This window comes from Gymnodraco acuticeps, unplaced genomic scaffold (genome assembly GCF_902827175.1).
Source record: "Gymnodraco acuticeps unplaced genomic scaffold, fGymAcu1.1, whole genome shotgun sequence".
NCBI lineage: Eukaryota > Metazoa > Chordata > Actinopteri > Perciformes > Bathydraconidae > Gymnodraco > Gymnodraco acuticeps.
In genome coordinates, this window is record NW_022991286.1 from 1,272,363 (window position 1) to 1,293,456 (window position 21,094).

The 21,094-nt window shown below is 44.3% G+C and overlaps 1 protein-coding gene across 1 annotated transcript in view; it reads left to right on the forward strand.

The window, feature by feature from the left end:
* ubash3bb (ubiquitin associated and SH3 domain containing Bb) overlaps positions 1-20,384 on the forward strand; it is a 56,373-nt gene extending 35,989 nt beyond the window's left edge. Inside the window, exons 2-14 of the mRNA XM_034239892.1 lie at positions 10,393-10,446; positions 11,857-12,043; positions 12,230-12,428; positions 14,324-14,493; positions 14,569-14,777; positions 15,153-15,297; positions 16,911-17,034; positions 17,137-17,256; positions 17,352-17,444; positions 17,780-17,924; positions 18,420-18,526; positions 18,644-18,753; positions 19,361-20,384. Of these exons, the coding sequence (XP_034095783.1) occupies positions 10,393-10,446; positions 11,857-12,043; positions 12,230-12,428; positions 14,324-14,493; positions 14,569-14,777; positions 15,153-15,297; positions 16,911-17,034; positions 17,137-17,256; positions 17,352-17,444; positions 17,780-17,924; positions 18,420-18,526; positions 18,644-18,753; positions 19,361-19,498 (1,801 nt within the window). The 3' untranslated portion in view covers positions 19,499-20,384. The remainder of the gene's footprint in view (positions 1-10,392; positions 10,447-11,856; positions 12,044-12,229; positions 12,429-14,323; positions 14,494-14,568; positions 14,778-15,152; positions 15,298-16,910; positions 17,035-17,136; positions 17,257-17,351; positions 17,445-17,779; positions 17,925-18,419; positions 18,527-18,643; positions 18,754-19,360) is intronic.
* The last annotated feature ends 710 nt before the right edge of the window (positions 20,385-21,094 follow it).

The following is a 21,094-nucleotide window of genomic DNA, read 5'->3' on the forward strand; positions in this document are numbered from 1 at the left end:
GAGCAGGGGTCGCTTGAACAAGCTCTGGATTTCGGACTTGGCTCCCATCTGTTTATGTTTCATAGTTTTCTGGCTGTTTTTTTATTGTCATGTTGCAGTGCTTCAGCTTTACTGTGAACGTAATGCCTGATTTGATTCTGCATGGTTCTGTCATACAGGGCAGAATAAGGTGATTGAAAGTGATACAAGTCTTGATGCAGAGAAACACCGCTGCCACCACATGTGAAGGCCTTACCGAGGAATACAATGTTTACTTGTCACCAGACATAAAAGGGCCCATGTTGCCACAAATAACGAGTTGTGAATCATCTGTTCATCAACTATCTGTGCAAAGGTCTTTGCCCCCATTATACACATTTTTCTTTCGAAACATGTTGTCCCATGCCCGTTGTTCAATGATTAATGCCGTAGTATTGCTTCTTAACATTTTTTACATTTTTTGAAGCCTCCAAGCTTTAGGATTGCCTTTGGAGACATTTTTTAGACTGACAATACATACAGCCTCAAACACAATATATGAATTACTTTTCTATTATGAGATTATATATATTTACAAGATTAACGTTTTGATCATTACCTTATGAAGAAAAACATGAAGTCTATCGTCAAATTCCTCATTGCTATGTATATTTTGTATCTCTATCTTAGAATATATGTGCTTAAATGTAACTTATCTAAAAAATTACTCTTCTTTTATCGGCTGAAATAGCTGAAACTGTTTCTGTCAGATCAACTGTAGCTAACTAGTTGGCATAAGCTAATATTATTTGCATGAGTTGGTTGAGTTCAACCATGTGTTACTGTATGTTTACAACCAAGTGTTTATTAAAGGAAAACCCTTTAAAAGGCTCTTAAATACACTTTATGACAAGATACATGGTATCATGATGTAATCACTTGTACAAGGTTGTGGGAGCATCCACTTCACTAAATACAATATGGCAGGACATAACTGCTCATGTTAGCCTGAAGTCAATGCCTAGAGGCATTCAGATCCGTTTTCCACACAGTAAGAAATGCTACAGTGGGTATGCTAGTCTAGTCCTCAACATCTCTTTACACAACCTGTAACCCCACACAATGATGAGGTGTGAATTGCTCCTTGGCCTTGGAAGGCCTTAGTAGTATGGTGGCTATGGGTATTAAGCTAGGAAGCAGGGCATGCTAACGTTAGCGGGTAACACTGTAGCAAACACTGTTTCACTTTTTACTTTTCTCCTGTAATAACGGCTTGGGGAAGGGTCAAAACAAACTCTTCAAACACATTCTAAGTAACCAGGATTAGGTCTCGTCCGCTTGAGTCCTAGCATAGCAGTATGAATGATATGCTTGATTGTCTGTATTTCATACGCACAAATTTAGATAATGTATAGGCAAATACAGTATCTACAGTATGGGACATTGTGTTTGTCTTGCACAATGACTTACGTTATGATACCATATGCATTGCAGGACTTACTTCCCCAAACCATTTCTTTCTCATGGTTTTGAAAACCTTGTGTTAGATATGGGACGGTTATTACTGCTATGTAAACCAGGTGTTAGTATGTGGCAAAGCTTTTCTTTACATTCTCTAGATATACTGTTTACTGCTGTGTGGGTGTGCGTTGAAGTGGTTCCTTATTCAGCCGCTGCTTCTCGTTCTCTCTTCCTTCTTTCTGATTCTCTCACACACACATGCAATGGTATGTAGGTCTACACCTGTGGGACACAGCAGCTTCACACAACCCAAGCCGTGTGTTTCGCAGTGTGCTGACTGATGTCTCCGCTGTGGTCAGAACGGCTGCTAACTGAGCTCTCTGTGGTGAAGTTGAATACAAAAAGGCCAGCTGTCGTTTTGCTTGGTATATGTGATTTGGGTCTTGTGTATAAAGACCAGTTGTTTAAAAGAAAATCTGCATTGCCCTCTGCTGATGTGCTATCATTCTAAAAGGGTTTCCCTGAAGGTCCCTTAAATAGTTATATATTTGAAATTATAAACTCAGGGTTTCCGTGGAAAGTCCAATATAATCTCGGGCCACCCATAAATGTCCATCCCTGGTCTCTGCAGTCTACACATAGAAGTTTCAACGGGCAAGACACTTAACTCAAGATACTTAAACATATGAATATCTATCCTTCTTGATAATCAAGTGGCATGGTGTATTGTATCCCCTGCTACCATTGTATGAAATTGTGTGTGAATGCTTGCTTTTCATTTTAGAGGTCGATAAGAGTGCGTGCTATATAATAATGCACTTGTTCTGTACACACACACAACCCGTCCCATCCCACAGGAACAACATCTCATGCCATGCTGAGGGAAGCTGCTAGCCCCCGAGAGATGAAAACCACATTAGTATGTACAAGCTCTTATCTCCTGAGTGGCAACTAATTAGATTCTGCGGCTCTAATGTGCGCAATCTGATCTGCCTTTTCCTCCTCCTGCTTATCAGCTGCGCCTCCAGGTGCTGCTGAGGTAAGGATGGAGGCATGAATGGATCATTCTCTCCTTTTCTTTCATCATTTGTAATGCTTCCCGGCAAATTAAAACATGTGGAGTTGCCATGGCAAAAATGAAAATGTATTCTGTTTTCATCATTAGCTGCAACATTGTTTGTTTTGTGAAATCGGGACTTTTATATATTTTTGAATTGGGAACGCTGTTTGAAGCCAGTTAGTTCAGTCTTTTCTCAGCTCTCTTTTGATTTTTCTTCTTTAAAGTATTGTATTTAGATTTCTTTGACTGACTGATTGATCACTCTCTTCAGTTCTTCAAAGTAGATAGTAAACACACATTTTAAGAAAATAATGATATGCAAAACTAGGGCCACCAGGGTGGGTGGAGGGGGTCTGGAGGACGGGTCTTGGGCTGACAGCCCAGGGGCACGGCAGAGGACCAGGAAGGGGTCTCGGGCGGACGGCCCGGGGGCAAGGCAGAGTCCAAAAAGGGGGACCCGGACGGACGGCCCGGGGGCAAGGCATAGTCCAAGGTGGGGGACTCGGGCGGACGGCCCGGGGGCAAGGCAGAGTTCAAAAAGGGGGATTCAGGCGGACGGCCCGGGGGCAAGGCAGAGTCTAAGGTGGAGAGTAGTCGACGGGACCCCCAACGGGACAGGACATGGAGCTGGCAGGAACCCCAGCGGAACCTCCAACGGCACAGGACATAGGGTTGGCAGGACCCCCGGCAGAAGAGTCGGCGGCGGGACCCCCAACGGGACAGGACACAGGGTTGGCAGGACCCCCGGCAGGAGAGTAGTCGGCGGGACCTCCAACAGCACAGGACATAGTGTTGGCAGGACCCCCGGCAGAAGAGTAGTCGACGGGACCCCCAACGGGACAGGACATAGAGTTGGCAGCACCTCCAGCGTAACCTCCACCGGCACGGACATACGATTGGTAGGACCCCCAGCAGAGGAGTAGTCGACGGGGCCTCCAACGGGACAAGACATGGAGTTGGCAGGACCCCCAGCGGAACCTCCAACGGACTCGAGAGGGGACTCGAGAGGAGACTCGAGAGGAGACTCGAGAGGGGAACCAAGGGGGAACTCGAGAGGGAACTCGAGAGGGGACTCGAGAGGAGACTCGAGAGGGGAACTAGAGAGGGGACTCGAGAGGAGAACTAGAGAGGGGACTCGAGAGGGGACTAGAGGAGAGACTAGAGGAGGGACTAGAGGAGGGAACTCGAGAGGGGACTCGAGAGGGGACTCGAGAGGGGAACTAGAGAGGGGACTCAAGGAGGGACTAGAGAGGGGACTAAAGGAGGGACTAGAGGAGGGACTAAAGGAGGGACTAAAGGAGGGACTAGATGAGGGACTAGATGAGGGACTAGAGGAGGGACTAAAGGAGGGAACTCGATCGAGAGGGAACTGGAGAGGGAACTGGAGAGGGAACTGGAGAGGGGACTCGAGAGGGAACTGGAGAGGGGACTAGAGAAGTGACTAGAGATGGGACTAGGGAATTGACTAGAGGAGGGACTTGAGTAGGGACTAGAGAAGGGACTAGAGAAGTGACTAGAGGAGGGACTTGAGAGGGGACTCGAGAGGGAGCTGGAGGGGTGACTCGAGAGGGAACTGGAGAGGAGACTTGAGAGATGACTCGAGAGGGGACTCGAGAGGGGACTCGAGAGGGGACTCGAGGGGTGACTTGAGAGGGGACTCGAAAGGGAACTTGCGAAGTGTCTTGAAAGGGGACTCGAGAGGGGACTCGAGAGGTAACTGGAGAGGAGACTGGAGAGGTGACTCGAGAGGGGACTCGAAAGGGGACTCGAGAGGGAACTGGAGAGGAAACTGGAGAGGAAACTGGAGAGGGGACTCGAGAGGAAACTGGAGAGGGGACTTGAGAAGAAACTGGAGAGGGGACTCGAGAGGGAACTTGAGATGGGACTGTGGCAGCTGGGGCCAGAGCTGGGTCTGGAACCATGGCTGCTGGGGCCAGAACTGGGGCTGGAACCATGGCTGCTGGGGCCAGAAATGGAGCCGGAACCATGGCTGCTGGGGCTCGGGCTGCTAGCCTGGCCTTGCGACGACTCCTCTTAGCAGCCGCCTGAATACTCCGTGGACCTCCATAAGCCAGACGAGTTCCGGAATACAACTCCTGGACAGGAGCAGGAACTGGGGCAGAAGCACGGGTTGACTTCAGGCGGAACCCACCAAGGCGTATGGTGCCAGGTTGGGAGACATGGAGCTAGCATGCCTGGGGCTAGCAGGCCGGGAATCACATGTTTCAAGGAAGTCCAAAATCCAGTCAGGTAAGAATTCAACAAAACATAGTTTCTCTGCTGCCAACCGGTGCGCCTCTACCAGAGCGGCCCTCTTCTGCCGAACACTGGACGCTCCCTTCCACCAATCGAAGCAGCAAGCCAGATAGAAGGTAAAATGCTGTAATTCTACCTCCCATGGATCATCTGCTGGGTCCATTTGTTGGTTGGTTCGTAATGTTACGGTGTGTGAAGCAGGTAGGACCCAAATGCAGATTAACGTGAAAATCTCTTTATTTCGAGGCTATACTAACAAAGACAGAACAGAACACTCACAGAGGACAAGCCAAATCACAAGACGAACCAACACTGAACACAGGAAGAGAACAGACTAAATACAGGGAGGGGTAATCACAAGACGAGAAACATCGGGGCAGGGGAGGAGAAACACAAGGGCCACAGGTGAACACAATCAGACAACTAGACACACCAGGGAAACTAACGACAGGGGAAAAACACAGGAAGAAGGACCAGACAATAAAGGAGGAAAATACCCATAACCAGACATACAAAACTACAAACGTGACAAAACAAGAGAATCCTGACACCCTTCTAGTTCACCAAATGTATTATGAAATGATATATTAAAGAGTCAACGCTTCATCTTATTTGCAATCCATTTTGCTTTGGCCATTAGTCTGTCTCATAACTTGACATAAATGTACCATTACTCATTTACACACGCTGACCTTTTGCATTAAAAGGTGGGAATGAAAATAATATGTAAATACCTTTTTTAAATGAAAGTGTTGTACATTAAAAATGGTTTTATTGCAACACAAAACTAAATTGTTACCTTCCCTAAATGACTTTATATTTTCGGTTCAGTTTATTTGTTTGTCAGCAAGATTATGGAAATATTTTAATAAAACTTGGTGAAAATGTGCCAGTATTCTGTTCCTCACGTTTAAATCCTAATCAAGGGGTGGATACATGTATTCTTTTTTACTTGGCGGAGATCTGCGCTCTCCAAAATCCCTTCTAGTCACATTGCATTTAGCTGACGCTTTTATCCAAAGCGACTTACAATAAGTACATTCGACCAGGAAGACATAACCTTGAAGAAAACAGAATCATATAAGTACATCAGGTTTCATAGAGCCAAACATTTCAAGTGCTACTCAACTGGCTTTAGATAAGCCAGTCCTTTATTAGTATATAAGTGCTTTGTTAATAATTCTATCGCTCGAAGTGGAGTCGAAAGAGATGAGTTTTCAGTCTGCGCCGGAAGATGTGCAAGGTATCTGCTGTCCTGATGTCAATGGGGAGCTCATTCCACCATCTTGGAGCCAGGATAGCAAACCCACGTGTTTTTGCTGATGGGAACTTGGGTCCCCCTCGCAGCGAGGGTGCAGCGAGTCGTTTGGCTGATGCAGAGCGTAGTGCACGCGCTGGGGTGTACAGTTTAACCATGTCCTGGATGTACGAAGGGCCAGATCCATTCGCAGCATGGTAAGCAAGTACCAGTGTCTTGAAGTGGATTCTAGCAGTTACCGGAAGCCAGTGAAGCGAGCGGAGGAGCGGAGTGGTGTGGGAAAATGTAGGAAGGTTGAAGACCAGACGAGCCGCTGCATTCTGGATGAGCTGCAGAGGTCGGATGGCACATGCAGGTAGACCAGCCAGGAGGGAGTTGCAGTAGTCTAGGCGTGAGATGACGAGAGCCTGGACCAGAACCTGCGTCGCTTTCTGTGTCAGCTGGGGACGTATCTTCCTGATGTTGTAAAGTGTGTATCTACAGCAACGGGTTGTAGCAGCGATGTTTGCAGTGAAGGATAGGTTGTTATCTAGGGTCACACCCAGATTCCTTGCAGTCTGAGTCGGGGAAACAACAGAGGTGCCGATGTTGATTGTTAGGTCAAGAGTGGGACAATCTTTTCCCGGAAGGAAAAGCAGCTCAGTCTTGTCAAGGTTGAGCTTGAGGTGATGAGCAGACATCCACTGAGAGATGTCAGCTAGACAAGCAGAGATGCGTGCGACGACCTGGGTCTCTGAGCGGGGAAAGGACAGAATTAATTGGGTGTCGTCAGCGTAGCAGTGGTATGAAAAACCATGCGGGCTAATGACTGATCCGAGCGAGTTTGTGTACAGGGAGAAGAGGAGGGGACCAAGAACAGAGCCCTGAGGGACCCCTGTAGTTAATTGACAAGGGTCGGACTCAGACCCTCTCCAAGTTACCCTGTAGGTACGGTCTTTGAGGTATGAGGTGAGGAGGGAAAGTGCAGAGCCTGAAACTCCAAGTTCTTGGAGAGTGCGAAGGAGGATCTGATGATTCACCGTGTCGAATGCAGCAGACAGGTCCAACAGGATGATGACAGAGGAGAGGGATGCTGTTTTGGCAGTGTGCAGTTCCTCCGTGACAGCAATGAGAGCAATTTCTGTGGAGTGACCTGCCTTGAAACCAGACTGGTGCGGATCCAGAAGGTTGTTCTGATGGAGATAACAGGAGAGTTGTTTAAAGACAGCGCGTTCAAGTGTTTTAGACAGGAACGGGAGTAGAGAGACAGGCCTGTAGTTTATAACATCAGACGGGTTGAGAGTGGGTTTCTTTAGGAGAGGGTTTACTCTTGCCTCCTTGAGACTGTTTGGAAAGTGACCAGAAGTTAGAGAAGTGTTGATGAAATGGGAGAGAAACGGTAGAATATCAGGAGCGATAGTCTGAAGGAGGTTTGAAGGGATGGGGTCCAGAGGACAGGTGGTAGGGCGGGCAGAGGTAATGAGGGTGAGAACCTCACTTGGAGAGAGAGGGGAAAAGGAGGTTAGTGTGTGGGTGGAAGGAGGGTCTGGTGACCCAGCGGTGAGTATAGGTGAGTCAGAAAAGAAGAGCGAATATCATCAACCTTTTTTTTCAAAGTGGATAACAAAGTCGCTTGACAGAAGTGAGGAGGGGGGAGGGGCTTTGGGAGGGTCCAAGAGGGTGGAGAAGATGGAAAATAGTTTTTTGGGATTGGAATAGGAAGATTGGATCTTATCTTGAAAGAAAGTGCTTTTTGCCTGAGAGATCGAAGCAGAGAAAGAGGAGAGCAGAGCCTGATAGGTTAGGAGGTCGTCACAGTGTTTGGATTTCCACCGTTTCCGCTCTGCTGCTCTAAAGACGGTTCTATTAGCACGCAGTGCATCATTTAGCCAGGGAGCAGGAGGGGACTGACGAGCCTGCCGAGATGTGAGAGGACAGAGAGAGTCCAGAGTGGATGAGAGAGTAGAGAGGAGAGTTTCTGCAGCAGAGTTAGGAGGTAGTAGTTGGAACGAGTCCGAGGAAGGGAGGGCTGAGAGCACCGATGAGGCAAAGGTAGAGGGGGAGAGGGAACAAAGGTTACGGCGGAAAGGTGCAGGATGAGAAGAGATTAGTTTGTTATGTTTGGAAAGGGGTAGAGAGAATGAAATGAAGAAGTGATCGGATGTGTGGAGCGGGTTTACAGAGAGGTTAGAAGTAGCACAGTTCCTTGAGAATATGAGATCAAGGACATTGCCAGCTTTATGAGTTGGTGGGGAAGGAGACAGTGAGAAAGCAAAGGCGGTTAACAGAGATGTTAGTTCGTCTATCTTCCCTGTCTGGAGGTTGAAGTCTCCGAGAAGTACAGCGGGAGGGCCAGTTTCAGGGATGTGTGAGAGGAGATTATCTAATTCCTCCAAGAAGTCCCCCAAGGCGCCTGGTGGATGGTAGAGAACAACAATGGTTAATTGTATAGGATGGGTTACTGTGACGGCATGGAATTCAAAGGTGGAAGGAGTGAAGTTAGGTAGCTTGAAGAGGGAAAAGCTCCATTTGGGAGAGAGCAGGAGACCAGTGCCACCTCCTCTGCCAGTGGGTCTGGGTGTATGGGAGAACGAATATGCTGTGGAGAGAGCTGCTGGGGTGGATGTGTTGAATGGAGTAATCCAGGTCTCAGTGAGAGCAAGAAAATCCAGGGACTGTAGGGAGGCGTAGCCAGAGATGAAGTCAGCCTTAGGAACAGCTGACTGGCAGTTCCACAGGCCACCTGAAACTAGATGTTGGATCTCAGTGGAGCATGTGGGATAGCTGAGAGCAGGCCGGTTATAGCGATTAGGAGATACACAGGGCCAGTGATAATTGCGAGAAGACACATGAACAGGAATGGAGAAAATACATATGATTATAGCCTGAGGGGCTAGAAAACTAAAGAAAAGAGAAATAAGACACCAGCGGTAATTAGCTGAATCAGAGTAGGATTTGCCTCCTCTTTGTCTCCCTCGTGACTCCAGCAGGACTCCAATGTCTTTGTCAGTCTTACTCCCGCAGGACTCCAATGTCTTTGTCAGTCTTCGACTGCCTGACGCTAAAGCTGACGCTCCAGGAAAGAGCTACCTATGCCTGATTGCTGAATTCTCACAGCTGTGGGGCCACGCCCCTCTAATTAGTTAACTCTCTACAGCTGATGGGCGACAGCAGACTGGCCCTGCCTATATTGTAATGCAGGCTTGAGTGCCCCTACTGAGACCTGTGTAACAGGTTCACTTGAGCAGATCTGAGATTTAAAATCTCTCAAAAGCGCCGTTTTAGCTACAATAACTACAGAACAATTATACAGAGTAGAATAAATGAAACAGAGAAGTCTAATTAAACAAGAATATAACTTACAGTGGTTGCTGCGTCAATAGGTATTGTCGTCACCTGGTCTAGATGCACACATAGATATAGAATACAAAACTGAATTGTTACCTTTCACAATGTACGGTTTGGTTTGTTGGTTTGTCAGCAAGATTGTCAAAACATCTTCTGGCCAAAATGTCCTGAAACCTGGTGGAAAGTTGAAGCATGAGCCAAGGAAGAGTAGATTTAGGGAGGATACGAATCATGGGGTGGATACACGTACTGTTTTACTTATGGAAACAGCGTTGGCGGAGTTCTACGTCAAAAGCCTTTCTAGTTCACCAAATGTATAATGAAATGTTTTAAAGAAGCACTGCTCAACATTTTTAGATTAACAACAGGTCTTGTGACTCGTAGTGACAAACCAACAGAAAAGGACCATCGACTTTGCAGTTCGCCTGGAGGAATTTAACACTTTTAATGGTATTCTATTGGTTTCATAGCCCAAGTTTATAGACTCCTAATCTTAAAGTTACAATGTAATGACGTGAAATAAATCTAAAAACTCTACTATTCTACTATTTCTATTTGTTGTTCCCATTTAGAGTGGCAGTATTCCATCAACAGCTTTAAACCTTATTTTGTTTGGTTATCGTCTTTAAAGCCTTAATTTTCATCTCTAAATATCTACAGAGCTTCCACATAGGTGTGGATCCAAGACCGTTTTTCTTTTATCTGCCATCTGCCAGAAAACTCCTGAGGAAGCAGACTCCTGTAAAGAGAAGATCAATGATTAACTTCATTCAGATAGAAGTATCTTCTCCACATTTCTCCTTGCTGCAGTGCTGGCTATTCAAACTCTGTTACTGCGCATATTTTCACTCTATACATGATTACAATGTAGATGAAAATTCTCAGTGGTGTTCAAATGACCTGTAGCCAATATTTGTACGGTTCCTTGGGCAAGATACTTAACCCTGAATTGCTCTCTTAGGCATGTCTGGAAATTGAAGTGTATGTTAGTTGCTTTGGATTATAGGGTCAGCTAAATAACATGTAATGTGAAAATAATGAGATTTTATTTTCCTGCTTTGCTCTCTTACAGACTGAAAGCTCTGGTATCAACAGGAGGTCGGAGTGTTCAAGCAGCATGTGACTGGTGAGTGAAAACATTACATTTATGTATAGTTTATAGACCCATCCAAAGTTACGGAAAATCTGTGTTATACTGCCCTCTGTTGTACAAATTGGTACAGTATATCCTGTGTATATTGTTGAGAAATAATGATTTTATTGATTCATTTCAAGCAGCCCTCTTACTTTTGAGAAATGAAATGCAACCTCTGTAGGCAAATAAATAACAAAAATAATAATAATATAATATTAATAATGATATATTTAATAATTTCATTAGCTTCCTCTCAACAGATTTAATACAAATATGTGTGATAAGAAATGTCACCAAATTAGAAAAAAGTGCTACCTATCATTTACACACTATGTTATCAAAGTGCTGGTAAATTGAAGCATGCTGCATATTTTGAATGCATTTGGCAGAACAAAGTCCCCCCTAATTATTGTAGAGCAAATAGGATCATTGGAATATTGAATGCCAAAGAGTTCTTTTAAAATGTTTGTTGTCATTGACTTCAAGGTATAGTGATGTTACCATCGAAAGAGCTGTACTGAAGAGTCAGAAGCATCAATGTTTTTTTCATAACATTGACATTCAAATGCTTTTAAATGTCTATTCATATGAATTGTGTTTAAAGCTGGTATGTTTGCATCTAAGGAGTACGATAGACCAATATGGGACGCAGTAGCTCAGTCTGGAGGGAACTCAGCTTGGGAACTGAAGGGTCCCCGGTTCAGGTCCCGATTGGACCAAAAAATACGGAGTGTGGACTGGTAGCTGAAGAGGTGCCAGTTCACCTCCTGGGAACTGCCAAGGTGTCCTTGAGTAAGGCACTGAGCCCTAACTGCTCACTGGCGCCAGAACACTGGCAGCCCTTTCACTATGACACCTTTCCATCAGTGTATGTCTATAGGTCCTATGTGTAATTATAAAATAACACCAGAGGGAAAAACTGAATTCCCCCTTGGGATTAATTAAAGTGGATCTTGAATTTATTATAAGTATGATACTATTTGTAGAATTAGATTCAAGTTGTAGCTGCATATGTATGATTCAGGCAAATGTGAACATTTACAAAAACTCCTGAGTGTTGTAAAGACCAATAGTGTGAATTAGCTGGCTGCCCATGTACTGTAGCGCCAAGTGAGCCTGGGACCATTTGACGCATGTTGTCGCTTCTGCTTCCCCATTACTATGTTATCTCTATAATAAAGGGACTGGTTGCACAAAAAAATATTTTTTTAAATAATATATATATATTCTGCTTCAATCCATTTTGTATGGCCCCACTTTGCGCATCTGCTTGCCCCAGTCATTGTACTCGAATGAATAGAATAACTTTATTATTATAATGACGACAGACATTCGAAGCATCATTTCTAAACCTCAATAGAAGCTTCAAAGTAACTGAAGGCTTGTTCCCTCTCCCTCCAGGCTCTTCTCTCATGTAGATGACCCGTTCCTGGACGACCCTCTGCCCAGGGAGTTTGTCCTCTACCTGCGGCCCAGCGGACCCCTGCAGAACCAGCTGTCACACTTCTGGCAGCAGAGCCGCGTCACATGTGGCAAAAACAAAGCACACAACATTTTCCCACACATCACCCTCTGCCAGTTCTTCATGGTGAGTTGTACAGCTTCACGAAGGACAATAATTAATGTTCATTAATATCAGTTGCACTGTGATTTCATCCTGTGTGTTATGACTATTTCAGACATGTACTTCATTACCCTAACTTATCTCTGTCTGCACAACAAAGAACCATTTTTTTACATTTTCCAATTTCCCATGAACCCTCCTTCCGCACAGTGTGCAGACCACAAAGTGGAAGCCCTGTGTGAGGCCCTGCAGGCGTCCGTCCAGCAGTGGCGGGGTCGATTCCCCAGCCCTCTGCCTCTGGAGCTCTACACATCCTCCAACTTCATCGGCCTGTTCGTGGAGGAGACGGTGGCCGACGTCCTCAAGCAGTTTGCCGCTGACTTCTCCACAGAGGCCGCCAGGAAGGCAGGTAGGAAGCACAAGCATTGGAGCCTTTTAAGATGAGCATATCTTAGATATATTTTGAGTTGAAATATAATCTTTGAAATATATTTATGAAAGCTAGTATTTATATAAATATGTTTTGATTGTGGGCACCTGTGGTGAGCGGGGCTTTAAATAGACGAGATCATTTTAGTGTTCTCCAGTAAGATGGCGGAGGGCCTACAGTTTTCTGACCACGTTATTTGGCGCATTATTTTACATAGAAGATCGCATTATTTGGCACACTATTTTAAGTATTTTTGACAATCGATTGCCTGATTACAGTAGTGACATTTGGAAGTTGGATTTCTTTTGTTTCCCGGAGAGTCAACCAGAGTTTATTGCTGAATAAATCATCATCGTGTTTAAGAAGAACTCAACAACATATCGATGCATTCTATTTGGGAAAAGTGTTTTGGACAGCCTCACCTGACCTCATGTGGCTTTATATAAGTTAAAGCCAGAAATCAGTCACTTCAACAAGCATTAGCAGTGAAGCGCAACACAGCATTATCTTCATTATGTGTGTGCTTGTGTTTCATACTCTGCTCTCAATGAGCCTGCCTGTTTACATAAAGAATCAAATGAATAAATACAAACACAATGCCCTGGGATTACCACTTGTTTAGGAAGTGTTACAAGTAAAAGTCCTTGTTACTTAAAGGTGGGGTAGGTAATTTTGGAGAAACCAGCTCGAGTAGCTAGAATTTGAAAATACACAGCCGGAAGAAATCTGCCACTTCCTTACAGAGCCCCTCCTCCAACACACACGAACGCGCACATGACCAGTGAGGGCACGAGATAAGTTTGTGCACAGATGGAAGGCTGACAGGCAGGTAGGCCATCCAGTTACTTTAGCCGGGCCGGCTAAAATGATTGGTCGTGATTTTTACAGTACCACGGCTTCCACAGATGACGTTTTTTATGGATTTTTTGTCAAAGCACTTCAGATATTCATTGCTATCGGGATGTTAAGCATTCCATGGAATATAACAAAAAGTGTATCTCGAGCCGGTTTCTCAAACTTACCTACCCCACCTTTAACAATGTAACTACAGTAAAAGATTAATAGTTTTAGCATCAAGAAATGCTTCACGTACCAAGTATTCATTATGCAGATTGGACATTAAATGTACCTTAAAGGGATATTTTCCATGTTTTCAATAAACTTATGGACAAATATGATGGAGGCGTTATACAAATATATACTTTTATAAACATTTCAGGCTTTTTCTTTTGCTCGCCATTCACAACTTTATTGCACCATCGCTGCCTGATTTCCCAAACTACGGAGTGGGCTGAGGGTCAAGGAACATGTGTGCAAAAACTAGTGACAAAATGAATTGTGGTTTTCAAAGGAAGTTGCATTAACGCGTTATTATCACATTAACTTTGACAGCCCTAGGAAACACTCATGTAGAGTACAAGCACCATTAAATGCACTTAATTACAGTAGTTGAGTAAATGTACTTGCTTCCTTTTCACCGCTGGTATAGAGTTCAGCATCAGTTCATCACTATACCATGGCCGTGTAATGTGTGGTGACCGGCTGTCTGCCCCAGCAATGTCAGTAAATGATTGGTCAGGGTGGCGGTCGTGGCGGGTTATTAAAACTCTCGCTCATCTGTCGCTGTAACTCTCCTTTAAACACAGGCGAAAAAGATACTGACTGCCAAAGAGTATTTCAGGCAGCTCAGAGCCAAATCAGATTAGATCCATGGTGTTGGCACTAACGCACTGTCATATTTCTGTTTCTGGTAAAGATCAGTGTGTCTTTTGAATCTGATGGGGAAATGTTGAGCGTTGTTGGTTGGACTCTCTGATGATTATGGAACATTGACCTTACTGAAACTTCTTGAACTACGGACGTTTTTCTTCCAGAGGTGCATGTGGAGCCTCATAAGAAGCAGCTCCATGTAACTCTGGCCTACAACTTCCCCACCAATCACCTGCCTTCGCTGGAGAAACTGGCCAAGGGCATCGAAGTTAAGCTGGGCTGTGATTGGCTGGCAGTCTTGTTTTCCCGGGACATTCGTTTTGCAAACCATGAGGTGGGTGATATTCAAAACCAAAGCCTATTTATGAGTTGTAAATGTCACTACGTTAGTTAATGAGTTCCTCTGCAGACGCTGCGGGTAATGTACCCCTACTCGCCTCAGAACGAGGATGAGCTGGAGCTGGTTCCTGGAGATTTTGTCTTCATGTCTCCGGTGGATCAGAGCAGTACCAGCGAGGGCTGGGTGTACGGGACATCGCTGGGCTCAGGGCTGTCCGGCCTGCTGCCTGAGAACTATGTCAGCCTGGCGGATGAGTCCGAGACCTGGGTGTTCCACGGGTGAGCAGTGCACGCCACACTGGCACAGGAGATGGTCCTAAATGCCTAAACTATATAAAAAGTTTTAAAAAATGTAATAATATCAAAGAAAAATACTGTTAATTTCATCTGGGGATGTAAAGAAACAATTAAATTAAATTAAATCATTTGTTTATCAAAAGTGCAATTTTCCAGTCAATCATAAGCCATTCTAACTTAGTCTTGCACTGAGGTGTTTTTAGATCCAAATGTTAGCCAGTTAAAAACGAATGGGAATCATTTGTGGTCCCTCTTAAAATGTACATCTTGCCTTTTAACTTATATTTGCTGAAAGTATAACAATTTATTTTAATGGAGGAAGGTATTGCCAATTATTGAATTGCTCTCCCCCCACAGCTCCCATTCCTTCTTCAGCTGTGGGCCAAGTGACAGGAGCAGTAAGGACAGAGGGATGTTTGACGGGCTGCTGGACAGCCGACGGATGGAGAACAGCAGTCCTGGAGACACCCCCACCCTCAGTCTCATCTGTCATCCAATGCAGGTACATTAGCCTTTATAACTGTTATTGTTCTGTTTTTGTTCATGTCCCCCCTAACGGCAGAACAGATGAAAAAAGAATATAAAAAAGATGATCCTGGCAAAACCTTTTCGATAATGTCATTAGTGAGGACATATTATGCCGTTTTTTTCAGGTTCATATTTGTATGTTTTGCGTCTACTGTGACATGTCTCCATGCTTTAATGTTCAAAAAGCTCTTTTATTTTTCTCATACTGCCTGTGCTGCAGCACCTCTTTTCACCCTCTGTCTGAAACCACAGCCCAGTCTGCTCTGATTGGTTAGCCGGCCGGCTCTGTTGTGATTGTTCACACAGCTTAGAGATGTCCCGCCCCTTAGACTATCACATACAATGCGTTGGAGCACTAGCCAATAGAAGCGCAAGTGTTACATAGTGATGTCATTATGTTATGGAAGTAAACAAAGGAGTCCAATGGCGGCGTTTCAGGCAGGGTGAGGGAGAGAAACTCCCTCTGGGGGGAGCACACGGATTTTAGCCTTTGCAGACCATTTACATGCATAAAAAACTATTGAACACAATACAGGAAAGGGCTTCTTTCAGACAAGAGAAAATACCCTCATGGTTCCCCTATGACAAAAAGTGCCTTGGTAGCCGAGTGGTAACAGTGCATGTCATACCCCTCTCTATATCCACATTTATAGACCCTAGCCACACGGAGGCGGTAACAAAAACAAACCGAATTCGATATCAAAAAAGTCTTCCGTCCACACGCAATCGGCACCAGAAACGTGTCCGTCCACACAAGACCGCTCGACCCGCTGGAGACGCTATAGTAAATATGCCGGGCCTGTAAGTGGTGCTGTACTTCCGCCACAAAATACACCAAAAGCAGCGAAGAAGACGTCACGAGCGTGCATGGTTACCATGGTTGCCCTTCTGTTTATTCTCCGCTGTGGATTTAGCAGCAGAGTTGGGGAGAGGCAGGGGCCAGGGCTCTGGCTCTTTTCCTCCCTCCCTGAGGCAAGCGTGTGCTCCTGCTGTAAATCTCCCCGGTAGTCCACCAGCAGATGAAAAACACCCACCTCTCCGCCTCTTCCAAGGGACGAGGGAACCGTGTGGCAGAGTTTCAGAAACATTTTTTTCCTCCAGTCAACATGTCCGTTAAAGTTTAAATCTTCCGACAAAATTATAAAAGTGCCGGTCAAAGGTCTTCTTTGTTATTTATTGAGCTTTAAAACAAATGAATAAGGACTCTATATAATAATATAAGAAATATATACGGAGTCTCTCCTTTCCTCCCCCTCTCCTGACAGCCCGTCAGTATTTTCGTTATCAGGAAATGATCGTATAGGTCGTAATCACGGAGCCGTTTGGCCTCACGGAGCCGTTTGGCCCCCCAGAGCGTTGCGTCTGCAGATCTACCCACCTTGGGACCCGTTATCGTTATCGTTTCTACGTTTCCCTGTCGGCCTCCTGTGGCCGAACAGTCTATATGATAGATAACTGTAACGGATACGACCTGTATCGTCTCCGTGTGGCTGCAGCCATAGTCTCTGCCTCTTCACTGCCACCTGTCAAACATCACGCCTAAATATTTGTACAAAGCAATGTATTGATGCATTTTATTCCCTGCAGGTCCTGCGGATAAGTAGCAGTCATTCTAGGCAGCCCAAGCGGACGCTCTTCGTCTGTCGGCATGGGGAGAGGATGGACGTGGTGTTCGGAAAACACTGGCACTCCCTCTGCTCCGACAGTAAAGGTGAAAAGCTGCTGGTAGACAATAAGTCAAAAACATTCCTACTTTTCACTGCCTTAAGGAAATGGCTTTACAGTTGAGAATGTGTGCTCTGTTGTTCTGCAGGCAGATATGTACGCTCCAATCTGAACATGCCTCCCAGTTTGCCGCTGTGGGGGGGGCAGAGAGATTACGACATGGACGCTCCCATCACTGTGATCGGATCCACACAGGCTCGACTTGTGGGTACGTCACTAAAATACTTTTTTAAATGATGCACTACACCTTGGCAGGGGAAGAAATCTGTTTGTTTAATGTGACTCATATGTGCTTCTTCTCAGGTGAGGCTCTGTTAGAGAGTAACACAGTGATCGACTTTGTGTACTGTTCTCCTTCTCTGCGATGTGTTCAGACTGCACAGAACATCCTGAAAGGTGAGAGAAGAGGTTAAGTTTGCCTGGATTTCCTTTTAATTTGAAGATGAGCTAAAGAGCTGTGTGTGTGTGGTGTGTGTGTGTGTGTGTGTGTGTGTGTGTGTGTGTGTGTGTGTGTGTGTGTGTGTGTGTGTGTGTGTGTGTGTGTGTGTGTGTGTGTGTGTGTGTGTGTGTGTGTGTGTGTGTGTGTGTGTGTGTGTGTGTGTGTGTGTGTGTGTGTGTGTGTGTGTGTGTGTGTGTGTGTGTGTGTGTGTGTGTGTGTGTGTGTGTCTGTGTGTGTGTGTGTGTGTGTGTGTGTGTGTGTGTTGTGTGTGTGTGTGTGTGTGTGTGTGTAGGTCTGCAGCAGGATGGTAAGTTGAAGGTGCGAGTGGAACCGGGGCTTTTTGAGTGGACCAAGTGGGTTTCGGGGACCTCCCTGCCTGCGTGGATCCCCCCCACTGACCTGGCTGCAGCCCACTTCAGTGTGGACACAACATACAGGTGATACAAACAAGGCACACCTTGTGCAGTTCAAATGCTGTGTTCATTAGACATGTAGAAGAATGTGTCATCTGCAAAACGTCCCACATAGTTTTACAAAGCCATCCCTAAATGTTTGCCTGTCAATTGATTGGCAGTAGATCACCTGGTAGGCTGGAACCCCATGTCTTAGTTTTACCCGCCTGGGTTCGAATTAAAAAATAAAAGATGTAGATAAGGTAATGTACGGTTTATTTGTGCAGTTTACATGCTTAACATGCAGCAGATGTTGCTGTGTTTTCTATCCATTCTGCCAGTTCACTAACAGAAGTTGTCGATAGCTTTGACCTGTATGTTTGATGAGTGCTGTTAAATTGGATCTTTTTAACTGAAAACAACAACCCCAAACCACAGTGCACTTCCATTCAAAGTTAATCAAGATTTATATTTTTTTTTTATTAATGTTTTTTTTATGTACCAGTGGTTTTGTAAAAATCTCTTTTTGTCTCAATGCAGACCTCTGATCCCAGTCAGCAAGCTCAGTGTGTCCGAACCTTACGAGACCTACATGAGCCGGAGCTACCAAGTGACCAAAGATATCCTGTCAGACTGCAGAAACACTGGTGAGAAACACAGCAGAGCTCCTGCTAAGAGAGGAACCTCATCCTTTATTGTTTTGCATGCTCATGGGTTTGTCCACTGCTGATGTTCCATCCTGCCTGGGTTTCCACTCTCCGTAGGAAACAACGTGCTGATTGTAGCCCACGCGTCTTCCTTAGAGGCGTGCACACGGCAGCTGCAGGGCCGCGGCCCACAGAGCGCCAAGGACTTCATCCAAGTAGTCCGAAAGGTCTGTTCAATAGATGTTTTGCTTTTAGACATTTCCTATCTATCAATCAATACTCCATGTGGTTCCTTCTGCTACTGGAAAAGAAAAGAAATGACCAACTTGGCTGAATAAATGAATGAAAAAACAAAACACTTTGCATGCCTATGGAAAACAACTGTTAAACTAACACATGTTTAGAAGCTGATTATATCTTTGTATTTCAAATGTAAATGAGCAGACAGGGCAACTTTAGCTTTCTAGAGGTACTTTACTCGAGTATTCCCTAAGTAAGAAATTAAATGTAGAGAAGTAGAAATATATGGATCATATAGATTAGAAGTGGCCCCACAAAATGGCCATATTTGAGAATACGTGTACCATATGAAAAAATGTAATCACAAAAAAACATTCTTCTAAAATAAACATAGGCAACATTTAAATGTACCAAACCTTTATCTTCTTTTTCAAATGATGAAACACATCTTTGTCGTGCAAGAAATGTGCAGAATGTCAAATGAGCAATTACAGTGTTCAGTTAATAATGAAGGAGGGGTTCAATACAAAAAAGGGTAAATTCACTCTAAAACTAATTCTCAAACGTATTATTGTTTCTTCTTCTTGGTCTTAGATCCCCTACCTGGGCTTCTGTTCCTGTGAGGAGCAGGGAGACACAGGGGTTTGGCAGTTAGTGGACCCTCCCATCCTCCCCCTCACACACGGACCAAACCACTCCTTGGACTGGAGGGAGACACTGATGCAAGAATGACATCTGATCTGAACTCTGTCCCACCTGATCAGACTGTGCTCCTTCCCCTCCACTGACTGCAGGAACAAGTTTCAGACCAGTGCCACTCAAATACTGGAAGCTTTCTTTTCCCGCCTCTTCACAGAGCTGGTGGCTCAGCAGTGAGCCATGATTAAGCTTCATGCCTGAATATGAAGAAAAGTTGCAGCCGATTAATGGTTGTCGAACTGACTGATCTGACTCTGAGGCTGGATTAAACAATGATTTAACAAATGTCCACTTACAATAATTACAGTATTACATTTTTTTTTTTGCAGGTAGTGTGAGATTGAATTAGTCTGGCAGTACGGGTGTTGGCTGCACTGCTGGGAGAGCTCTCACTGAACACCAGCTGACTTTGTCATCCCAGTCTCAGAACATTTTGTGAAATAAGCACATTTTATAACAGATAATATTGTCCTGTGTAGCCTAAAGAAAAATAATTTATTACAAACAAAAATGCCTGAAAATTTAGTTTTTATTGTTGTTGTTTTTATAAACAAATAACTGTATGAATGCAGACTCTTGAGGCAACATGACAAGATGTTGTTATTGCATCGCATTTTGAGCAGTATTGACCAATTATTTGTTTGCGTGCTTTGCTTGCACCCAGGTAAAAAGACTGTGTTGAGAGTGTAAGAGCGGAACGCATTACCTCCCTCCCATTTTTGAAGTCATCAACCGTTTTCTGACGACTATTTCCTTTTTCTTTAATAAAAAAAATAGGTGAGCTACTTCTTAAACAACCTGGTCGCAGAAGTCTATGGAGGACGGAACATGACTTAAGTATAAATAAATAAATGTATGAAGAAATACAGGAATAAATAAATAAATACGTAAATAAATACAGGAATAAATAAATGACGAAATAAATACAGAAATAAATAAATGTTGAAATGAATACACAAATAAATAAATAAAAGAATAAATGCATAAATAAATATGGAAATAAATACATCAATGTATAAATAAATAAATAAAAGTCGAAAATAAAACAGAACACACGTTATTATATATCTTTCATTTATTTCTACATTTACGCGACATACATTTATTTATTTATGTATTTATGTGTCCGTATGCTAATGAGGTGGGCGGTCCTAACCTCAGTCTGAAGCAGGATTGGTTACAGGAGTGTGTGATCATTTCTGGCAGAGGGCTCTACTACTAACGCCTGGATAACCGCGCTGATTCGAATGCAGGAGCTTTACTGTTTAGCCCTTATCTTTATACATCCATGGTTTATCCACAGTTGTAAGGTTTATTTATGGATATTGATTTAAGAGCCATTGGAGATCATTTACGATCATTAGCGGACCATTTAGAGAACGGAGAACCAAAAGACTATGTCCAGTTTCGTGTGGAACGATGTATAGAGGACTTGGCTCAGCTCGACATGATGTGACTTGCCACAAATCTATTGCTTCTGCCTGGCTCCAACAATTGGCGAATCCTGCTTCAGACTGAGGTTAGGACCGCTCCCACCTCATTAGCATACGGACACATAAATACATAAATAAATAAATGTATGTCGCGTAAATGTAGAAATAAATGAAAGATATATAATAACGTGTGTTC